Below are 11,156 nucleotides of genomic sequence, written 5' to 3' on the forward strand. Positions count from 1 at the left end.
ACCTGCCTCTCATGTTGGAGGGCTCGGCCAGAGCGTGGCTAAACTAGTTAGCACCTAGCAGCATTTACACTTGGGAAGATCTCTCCCGAGTGTTCGTCACCACATTTGAAGGCACATGCAAGCGACCGGCGGGACTGACGGAACTGCGGTCTTGTGTGCAAAGGCCGAATGAAACTTTGAGGGATTACATCCAGAGATGGATCACGTTACATCACTCGGTGGAGAACGTGCCTGACCACCAAGCAGTTTGTGCCTTCAAGGAAGGCGTCAAGTATAGAGAACTGAATTTGAAATTCGGTCAAACCGGAGATATGTCCCTGAATCGGATGATGGAGATTGCTACCAAGTACGCTAATGGTGAAGATGAGGATCGACTCAGGAGTGGCAAGCTCAAGTCAGTCGTCCAAGAAACCGGAGGCAATTCCAATCAGAAACAGAAGCGGAAGGCCGAGCCAGCGGCTCTCGGGGAAGCTTTAGCTTTGGCCCAAGGAAAGTCTAAAGGGAAACCTAAAGGGCCTTGGAACCCCAAAAAGGTTAAAGACCAGGAGGGAAATGATGTGTTGGACTTACCATGTCTCGTCCACACAAAGAAAGATGAAGAGGGTAATTTTATTTACCCGAAACATACCACTCGGCAGTGTCGACTCTTGATCCAGCAGTTCCAGGGCAAGCAGCCCAAGGGTAAGGAAAAGGAGTCAGACAAGGTCAAGGACAAAGAGGACAGTGATGACGGATACCCTCAAGTCAATTCAACCCTGATGATTTTTGCTGATGTTGAGAGAAAAAGTTGACTGAAATTTATTAACCGAGAGGTGAATATGGTCGCTCCGGTGACACCTAGTTACCTGAAATGGTCTCAGACTGCCATAACATTTGACCAGTCCGACCACCCAACACACATCGCCACCCCTGGGAGGCAAGCTTTGGTGGTCGACCCAGTTGTTGAAGGCACTCGACTGACCAAAGTCCTGATGGATGGTGGCAGTGGTTTGAACATATTATACGCTGAGACATTGAAAGGGATGGGCATTCTGATGTCCAGACTTTGTGCCAGCAACATGAGTTTCCATGGAGTCATTCCTGGGAAGAAGGCTGAATCACTCGGCCAGATTGCTCTTGATGTGGTTTTCGGTGATTCCAAGAATTACCGCAAAGAAAAGTTGACATTTGAAGTTGTAGACTTCCAGAGTGCCTACCACGCTATTTTGGGCAGGCCAACTTATGCACGCTTCATGGCCCGACCATGTTACGTATATCTCAAATTGAAGATGCCTGGCCCCAAAGGTGTGATCACCATTATGGGCAATCGGAAGAAAGCGGAAGAATGTTTTCGGAAAGGTTCGAAGATCGCCGACGCGCAGATGGCAGTGGTGGAGTTGCAGGAATACCAGAAGAATGCAGACCCGAGTGATCTGTTGCGAGCCAAGAAGCCCGCTACAGAGTCAGCTTTCCAGTCGACTGGCGATACAAAGACAGCTCACATCCACCCGACCGACCCTAGCGCCATTCCGACTCATATCTCGACAATACTCGACTCCAAATAGGAAGAAGCGCTCATCCAGTTCCTCCGTGAGAACTGGGACATTTTCGCATGGAAGCCTTCTGACATGCCAGGTGTTCCTAGGGAGCTGGCTGAGCATCGCCTAAGAGTCGACTCAAAAGTAAAACCTGTCAAGGAACATCTCCGATGGTCCGCCGTCCAAAAGAGAAAGGCTATTGGCGAGGAGGTGGCTCGGCTCTTAGCAGCGGAGTTCATCCGAGAAATCTACCATTCCGAACGGCTCACCAACGTTGTCATGGTCCCCAAGAAGGACAAGTCACTTCGCATGTGCATTGATTTTAAACATATCAATCGGGCCTGCCCGAAAGATCATTTTCCTCTCCCCCGCATCGACCAGATAGTCGACTCGACCGCGGGATGTGAGCGACTGTCTTTCTTGGACTCCTATTCCGGGTACCATCAGATCCGTCTGTATGGACCTGACGAGATCAAGACAGCTTTCATCACTCCATTCGGGTGCTTCTATTATGTTACCATGCCGTTCGGCCTCAAGAATGCCGGAGCTACATTCATGAGGATGATTCAGAAGTGTTTACTCACTCAAATCAGCCGAAATGTAGAAGCATACATGGATGATATCGTGGTCAAGTCACGGAAGGGTTCTGACCTGCTGACTGACCTTGCTGAAACCTTTGCCAACCTCAGGAGGTATGATATCAAGCTTAACCCATCAAAGTGCACATTCGGGGTCCCTGGCGGAAAGTTACTTGGTTTTCTCGTTTCCGAACGGGGAATCGACGCCAATCCAGAAAAAGTTGGCACTATACTCCGAATGAAAAGCCCTGTGCGAGTGCACGACGTCCAGAAGCTTACTGGTTGCTTGGCCGCCCTAAGTCGATTCATATCTCATCTCGGTGAAAAGGCATTGCCTCTTTACCGATTGATGAAGAAGTCTGACAAGTTCGAGTGGACTCCTGAAGCTGATGCAGCATTTGCAGAGCTCAAAGCTCTGCTCTCCACCCAGCTGGTGCTTGCTGCCCCAATCAGCAAGGAGCCTTTGCTTCTTTACATCGCAGCCACAGGACAAGTCGTCAGTACGGTACTTATGGTCGAGCGGGAAGAGGAAGGGAAAACCTTCAAAGTTCAGCGCCCAGTATATTATATTTCTGAAGTCTTGACCCCATCAAAGCAAAGATATCCTCACTATCAGAAGCTTGTATATGGGATTTATATGACCACCAAGAAAGTTTCTCACTACTTCTCTGATCATTCCATTACAGTCGTCAGCGACGCTCCATTGTCAGAGATCTTGCATAATAGGGATGCAACCGGTCGAGTGGCAAAATGGGCGATTGAACTCCTTCCCCTAGATATCAAGTTTGAGGCAAAGAAAGCTATCAAGTCCCAGGCAATCGCAGATTTCGTCGCCGAGTGGATTGAACAGCAGCTGCCGACTCAGATTCACTCGGAGCATTGGACTATGTTCTTCGACGGCTCCAAGATGCTGAGTGGTTCCGGTGCTGGAGTGGTGTTGGTCTCCCCCAGAGGAGATAAACTCAGATATGTTTTTCAAATCCACTTCGATTCCTCCAATAACGATGCAGAATATGAAGCACTTTTATATGGGTTACGCATGGCCATCTCACTCGGCGTCCGTCGCCTCATGGTCTACGGCGACTCAGATTTGGTGGTTAATCAAGTGATGAAGGAATGGGATGTCAGAAGTCCAGCCATGACTGGCTATTGCAATGCAGTGAGAAAGCTGGAGAAGAAATTTGAGGGGTTAGAGCTTCACCACATACCCCGACTGAAAAATCAAGCAGCTGATGATTTGGCAAAAATAGGTTCCAAAAGAGGAGCCATTCCCAGCAATGTGTTTTTGGAAAACATCCACACACCTTCAGTCCAGGAGGATCCCTTCACTGAAGAGGCCCCGCAGCCAAAAAGCGCCACGGATCCGACCGAAGTTGAAGTTCCAGCTGTGGTCGATCTGATCATGGAAGTGTTGGTTATCACTCCTATCTGGACAGAACCGTACATCGCGTACATCCTAAGGAAAGAACTCCTAGAAGACGAAGAAGAGGCTCGACAGATCGTCCGTCGATCCAAGGCCTTCACAGTCATAAAGGGACAGTTATATAGAGAAAGCATGACTGGGATCGGCCAGAAGTGTATTACACCAGAAGAAGGTCAGATGATCCTTAACGATATCCACTCGGGGACCTGCGGTCATCATGCGTCCTCCTGGACCATTGTGGCCAAAGCATACCGAGCGGGGTTCTACTGGCCAAGGGCCAATGAGATGGCAAAAGAGATAGTCGACAAATGTGAAGGATGTCAGTATTACTCCAATATGCCACACAAACCCGCGTCAGCCCTGAAAACCATTCCACTCGTCTGGCCCTTCGCCGTTTGGGGGCTGGACATGGGTGGACCACTAAGAACAGGCAGGAGCGGCTTCACTCATGTGCTGGTAGCAGTCGACAAGTTCACCAAATGGATTGAAGCCAGGCCTATCAAGAATCTCGATGCTTGCACCGCTATAAGTTTCATCAGAGAGTTGATATTCAGATATGGAGTTCCGCACAGTATCATCACGGACAATGGGTCAAACTTCGATTCTGACAAGTTCAGGGCCTTTTGCGCCTCTCAGGGCACTCGGGTCGACTATGCTTCGGTCGCTCACCCCCAGTCGAATGGGCAAGCAGAAAGGGCAAATGGCCTAATTCTCAAAGGACTGAAACCCCGATTGATGCGCGATCTCAAGCACGCAGCAGGTGCATGGGTCGACGAGCTCCCATCGGTCCTTTGGGGATTGAGGACAACCCCGAATAGATCGATCGGAAGAACCCCGTTCTTTTTGGTCTACGGAGCCGAGGCAGTCTTACCGAGCGACCTGCTTCACAACGCTCCCAGAGTCGAGCTCTACTCAGAAGAGGAAGCAGAACAAGCCCGGCAGGACGCAGTCGACCTCCTAGAAGAAGAAAGAGAAATGGCCTTAATTCAATCGACCATCTATCAGCAAGACTTGCGTCGATTCCATGCCAGAAACGTGAAGAGCCGAGCCTTCCAAGAAGGAGACTCACTACAAGAAATATGTCAACTTGTGACCACCACTATTGGTCACTGAATGGTCACAAATTTCCATTTATGACCTTTTTGTGACCAAAAACATAAGGTCAAAAGCTGGCCGTCGTAAACTGACTATAGCGACCTTTCTTCTGGAATGGTCGTAGACGTTTATGACCAAAATATTCCTACTGTGGCGTTTTGGTCACTAGCAACCTCCCCAGGCCACGTAGGCATCCAACGTGGCAAGCTGATGTGGCACAAGATTCAGCCCGGTCCAATTCGGTTTTCTACATGGGCCTAGCCCAACAATTCGACCTTTTATTATTATTATTTTTCCTACAAATTCTGTTGGGCTACATGGGCCAAGCCCAATATTTCAGCCTTTTTATCTCTGGGCTTTGGCCTTTTACAGTCTGTTGATTATATATTTTTGGAAAATATATTATGGAGCTGATCCCACTAGTCATGTTAATCTCATTTATTGATCCCACACATAAGAAAGTTACAAACTAGTCATATTATTTCACAAGTGGGTTGCACTGGTCAGGTTGCCATCTCACACACTATCAAATCACATTCATAATCAAATATTCCAAACAAATAAGAGAACATGTGAAATTCGTCAAATAACACTAGATTAGTGTCTTACAATTTCAGTAGACTATTACAACCCAGGTATACCAGCTATTACAATATTACAATATTACAGTCAAATAGAGCTGACAACTCTTTGTTGAGTAGCACTTCACGGCTTCACGCTTTTCTTCACGTCTTCGCACTTCCAACTTTCTTAGGCCTGGAGCTCCTGTAAAAGAGGAACCAAGTAAAGAAGTTACACGCAGCTGCTCCTTACACACAGCTATATTTAGTAGAGATCAGCTATCAACTCTTGATATTTATCCAGCGGGCATTGGTATGTGTAGGTACTGATGGAAGGGTGTACCTGGATGTATAGCATGAGAAGGGAGAGCTGGAGCGCCCACCTGAACTGCAGCTTGCCGTAAACCATGTAGGCAAGCACCACCCGACACTTGCACATGCCGAAAAGGAGACCATGTCGTCCAGAACACTCATGTGCACCTGCATCAGTCAGAGGCACCGAAATTGAGAACGAAACCAAAATTTACACTAGACAGAAAATTAAAATATAAGTGTGGCATCGCATAGCTAAAGAAACCATATAATGTACCATAACATTTGCAAAAATGGAGCTGGTTCTCTCTAGGATTACTAGTCAGCTCACACTTTAAACATAACATTTGTTCATCTTATATAACAAAAAACTTAGAAATGTCGATCGACTGCTCCAGAAATGCAATATGTAAACCCGGCTGGAATTGATAACTACAAGCTACAACAGCTCAAAGTGGCAGTAGCTAAAACGCAAGCATTGTTCTCACAACCAACCAATACTTCATTAACAGGTCACACATCAAAATCTGTGTTTAGAATAACTGTTGAAGATGGGTTCAGCTTCGATGCCTAGAATAACTACTCACGGTGAAATCTGGACATGTATAGCAGCTACTAGTATGCAAAGGTTATCATGGTGCTACTGGCAGGCACTTCCACTGTTTAATTCTCCGCTGATCATATCAGGTTGCAAAATCTGTATAGTATTAGGTATAGACTAAGCAATACTGCATAGGCCTTTTCTTACTGGTGTTCGGTTTATAAAAAAGTTGGCCAACAACATCTATACAGTATTAGCATCTGTTGCTAGATTCTGGCAATCTTACCAGCATCGAAACACAGGCACGACACACAGATCAAATCAGGGCGAGGCAGACATTCTACCCAACGAGGACAGCAGCCTATCCCACTACCAACTACCATCTCAAAGCGCTCGGGCAAACATCAGCTCACCTGATGAGTAAGGCCCTCTAGATGTCCCTTTGGGGGAGCTTGATCGCTCTGCTCTTCAGCAGCAACATCAGGCTCCGGATTCGTGGCACCTGCGGAAGTACTGCACACCCCAGTCTGCAAGAGATTCGAAAAATCATCAGACAAACACATGAAGAACCAGCAGCCTCCAGCGGGATACTGAAGAAAATTCAGTTAAAAGTTCAGAACTCTGTCAGCTATTACTGAAATTCCTCCCCAAAATGAGAGAGGAGATGGGGTTACCAAGTACAAACCAACATTCTTGTTTTATTAATTTAGTCTGCTAAATGTCGGTAAAATTACTGAGAAACTAACAGCGGCTCCAGTGCAGATAGGATACAAAGTTTCAGATGTGTTCTGCAGTTATATTACATACAGACTGAAGAAATTGACAGAGCACAGTGCAGATAGGAGATGATGTTGGACATGCTACCAATTGTTTACCTGTTTTGGGTGTTCGTGTTGTGCCCAACAGAGTGGGGATCCTCTGCTACAGGCTGGTGGCGGGAAATGGGGATCCTTTGTTGTAGATGATGAGGAGACACCTCGGGCTTGCAATAAGAATAATATAGGATGAGAATAATATAGGATGCTTCGCTTGCAATAAGTAAATGCATCATGAAGGTCGCAGATCCGCATACAGAATGAAGTTATGTAGGATCAGCAAGCTACTGGGAAATATAATCCCAACAAGCAAGCAAACCCGCACGACTTATTTTTAATCTATTTAATAAAGGCACTCAGAATTGTGTTTCTGTATGCAGCGTGCTTTCAAGATCACACTCTGAATCTCTACTGTGATATCAATGAGAAATGGCCATTTGTGCTAATTATCTTATCATGAATGCAAATCTACATTTCCACCACAAACCCACAATGATTCTGGCTTCTTATAATGGAAGGGGGTCATAAAGAAGAGATTGGAGGGCTCATAGGTGGATGAGTGCAAGATGCTACAGGAGAGAATGCCTGCAACTAAGCAAATTGACATTGAAAATTAACACTAGAAACCTTGAGACGGAGACGGACTAGAAACCTTGAGCAGAACCTTCTAGCCCCAAACCGAACTCCTAATAATCACTAGAAACCTTGAGTAGCACATTCTTGCAGGTATACGTACCGGATATGGAGACGGAGACGGGCTCCTGGGAGAGCACACACCGTATCTGCTCCAGCGAGTAGGAGTGCTCCAGGTCCTTGATGTCCTGCACCGTATCTGCAAACGCCCAAATCAGTTCCCCGTCAGTCAGTGAAGCTAAGAAAATCAATGGAGTAAAAAACCACAGAAGGAAACCGAGGGATCCGAGCGCTTCCATTACCGAAGACGTCGAGCGCGTCGAGCGCCGCGTGCGCGGGGTGGACGGCGTGCTCCGGCCGCTCGTGCATGAGGCGGGGGCGTCGGCGAGGAGCCAGCGGAGGTGGCGGTGGAGGTGCGGCGCCGAGGGTGTTGCGAGCGCGGCGGCCCTGCAGCGGAAGGCGCCGAGTGAGGCATCAGGGACGGGGTGGGTCGGCGGGCGGAGGAAGAGCGGCGCGGGGTCTGCGTCCTACGGGAGGCGAGAAGGAGCGGGTGGTGGCGCGCGGGCGCGGGCGGCGGCCTCGGCTGAATCGGGGGTCGCGCTTGGCGACTTGAGGACGCGCGCGCCCGATTTGGCCCGATGAGAGGAAGGAGCGGAAGGATGGGGTCACCGTGGTGAGCTCGGCGCCACCGGAGGGCGGGATCGGGCGCCGTAGGTGGTGGTGGTGGCGGCGGCGAGGAGTGGTGCAGGGGAGAGGAGCTCGCGTTGGTGGGTAGGGTTTGGTGGAGAGAGGAAGATGCGAGTGCTGCGCCGCCGCCAGGGACGAGGGGAATGAGATGGAGGAAGGGGGATATGAGCTAGGGTTTGGGCTGCGGCTGGGGTATCCCTTTTCCATTTTTTTTCTGTAGATAAATGGATGGATGGATGTGGGATGGAGAGATGGATGGATGGATGGGCGCCATGTCATCAATCCGTGGGAAGAGTTCCGATTGGTTCGGAAAACCAATGATTTAAATAGTTTCCAAGTACTAAAAAATAGAGGGATTTTGTGAAGTAGCTATCAAAAATATTTTGCAAAAGGGCACCCCACAAATTTTCACTAGAATTAGACCACTATCTAGGAACGGTCAAGCCCGCCGTTTTGACCGCATTTTGAAACGGGCATAAAAAATTCAAAAAAAATCAAAAAATTGGAAAACCTTCGCATTGTGTCATTATATGTGACCAAGTTTTCAGGAAAAATAATAAACTTGTAATACGATAATTATTTTATAAAAGTGTTCTCAGAAATGAGCAATCATGTGTGAAGATTCATGTATTTCAACCCAAACGATTAATCTTATGGCCACATTCATGGCATAGTTTGTTCAAATGATCTCATATTGTGCACAAGGGTGCATCTTGGAATTCCAAACAATGTTGCCAAAGGGAGTTTTCATTTTCTTTGCACGGAAAATTCATTTTCCATTTTTCGAGTGCCCTAAATGAGGTTTTTTTTGTGAAGGACCTATCATATATTTGTTGCAAAATTGTACCAAATCATTTTTATAAAATATTAGGACATATTTAATGCACAATTGACAAAATGGTTGGGTGTAAAAAGTTTTGATCCACCTCTGGTGAAAAAGACAAATTCCCGCCGATTCAGCTGGAAGCGGGTCAAATTTGAACTGCAACTGCCTCATGGTTTTCTATTTATTTTTTCCAAAAATCATTTCTAGGTAAATAAGTATCTATTTAATCAGAGAAACACCAAAAATTCCAAGATTCAACCACTAGCTAGGAACGGTCATTCCCGCCGTTTTGACCGCATTTTGAAACGGGCATAAAAAATTCAAAAAAATCAAAAAATTGGGAAACCTTCGCATTGTGTCATCATATGTGGCCAAGTTCCTAGGAAAAATAACAAACTTTTAATACGGCAATTATTTTAAAAAAGTGTTCTCAGAAACGAGCTATCATGTGTGGAGATCAATGGCTTTGAAGCCAAATGATCAATCTTATGGCCACATTCATGGCATAGTTTGTTCAAATGATCTCATATTGTGCACAAGGGTGCATATTGGAATGGCAAACAATGTTGCCTAAGGAAGTTTTCATTTTCGTTGGACGAAAAAACCATTTTCCATTTTTCGAGTGCCCGAAAGGAGGTTTTTTTGTGAAGGAACTACCAAATAATTGTTGCAAAATTGGACCAAATCATTTTTATAAAATACTAGGCCATATTTAATGCACAATTGACAAAATGGTTGGGTGTAAATTTTTTTGATCCACCTCTCATGAAAAAGACAAATTTCCGTCGATTTAGATGGAAGCGGGTCAAATTTGAACTGCAGCTGCCTCATAGTTTGCTATTTATTTTTTCCAAAAATCATTTCTAGTTACATAAGGACCTATTTAATCATAAATACATGGTTTGGTGGCGATACGTCGAGGTTTGGACGGTGGCCGAGGGCCCCAACTCTAGAGCGCGTAAACTCGCATGCCCGTCGCGTGGTCACCACGTGACCGTAATGTTGCCATGTGTTCTGGGCGGCCTAGGCATGTCTAGTGGGTTGGGCACTCCCCATGTTGGTGCTAGGAATAAAATTACAACATAAGATTCTCACGAGGAGACCGATCGATGCTCAAACATGAATTAGCAGCCAAGTGTTTGATTAGCGGTACGGGAAATGCACATGGCCAATGGGCGTGAGTTTTGGCTGAGAATGATCATCTACTAAGGAGAATGTCTTCACAAATTTTGAGCTCAAAAGGAGGATCCTAGGTGGTACTTGCTTTGCAAAGTACCACGCTGGACAAAAATATGAATGTTGAAGCTGGGCTCAAAATAATGAATGGAGTGAGCTGAAATTTTGTGAAGGATGGTTATTTGGGCATAGGAAAGCATTGTAGAAAATTGATACCATTTGGACATGCCAAAGTAGTACTTCCTTCACAATGCTCTTCTATGGACAGAAACTTGGGAAAACTAGTGAGAGAGATTGGATGAATGAAATGAGCTCAAAATTGGTGTAGGTAAGTTACTTAGGTATGGTCATGCGCTGGTAAATTTTCAGATCATTTGGGTAAGCCTAGCTAGTACTTACTTCACAAAGCTTCTCTCGAGGTAGAAACTTTGGAAATTTCCCGAGAAAGATTTACTAGGAAAATTGATCTGAATATTATCATGTGGCAATGATTTGGGTATGGAAGAGTGCCCGAAAAGTTTGAGGGTAATAGGAAGGGTCTATATAACACTTGCTTTGCAACGTGCCAATTTGGCCATAAAATATAAATTGAACCTGGGGTCACATAGATGATTTGACTGAGCTGCAATTTGGAGGAGGGTGATAATTTGGACATATGAAGGAACTGTATAAATTTCATGTCATTTAGAGATATAAAAAAGGTACTTCCTTCACAATGCTTCTAGGTGGACAAAAACTTTGGAAATTTGCCGAAGAAGATTTGCTAGGCAAATGGAGCTGAATTTTGTCATGCGGTAATGATTTGGATAGGAAAGAGTGCCCAAAAATTCCGAGGGCAATCAAGAATATATAAATAACACTTCCTTCATAAAGTGTTGTTGTGAACAGAATAGGAAAATGAATATTGTTGAATTAGTTTTGAACTAGGCAAGGATTTTTACATATTTGATGAAGATATGCCCCAAAGAATTTATGAGATTTTTTTGGGAATTT

General features: G+C 45.8%; 1 protein-coding gene across 1 annotated transcript; it reads right to left on the reverse strand.

Moving 5' to 3' along the window:
* Nucleotides 1-5,129: 5,129 nt before the first annotated feature.
* Nucleotides 5,130-8,303, reverse strand: LOC147992324 (uncharacterized). Its single transcript, XM_087540203.1, has 6 exons — nucleotides 7,777-8,303; nucleotides 7,578-7,673; nucleotides 6,902-7,008; nucleotides 6,440-6,553; nucleotides 5,517-5,653; nucleotides 5,130-5,378 (listed from the first exon to the last, which is right to left on the reverse strand). Exons 1-6 carry the CDS (start codon nucleotides 7,841-7,843, stop codon nucleotides 5,339-5,341), a joined length of 561 nt encoding a protein of 186 aa, XP_087396329.1. The 5' UTR covers nucleotides 7,844-8,303; the 3' UTR covers nucleotides 5,130-5,338.
* Between the last annotated feature and the right edge of the window lie 2,853 nt (nucleotides 8,304-11,156).

The sequence above is a fragment of the Triticum urartu genome, chromosome 1A (genome assembly GCF_056163025.1).
Source record: "Triticum urartu cultivar PI428250 chromosome 1A, HENAU_Tu73, whole genome shotgun sequence".
Lineage (NCBI taxonomy): Eukaryota > Viridiplantae > Streptophyta > Magnoliopsida > Poales > Poaceae > Triticum > Triticum urartu.

Excerpts from the sequence above, each read along its gene's own strand:
- LOC147992324 (XM_087540203.1), bottom strand. The coding sequence starts at position 7,843 with ATGCACGAGCGGCCGGAGCACGCCGTCCACCCCGCGCACGCGGCGCTC. Across the intron at positions 7,009-7,577 it reads CGTCTCCGTCTCCATATCCG|CCCGAGGTGTCTCCTCATCA; the intron begins GTACGTATACCT and ends TCTTATTGCAAG. Across the intron at positions 5,379-5,516 it reads TTCTCATGCTATACATCCAG|GAGCTCCAGGCCTAAGAAAG; the intron begins GTACACCCTTCC and ends CCTCTTTTACAG.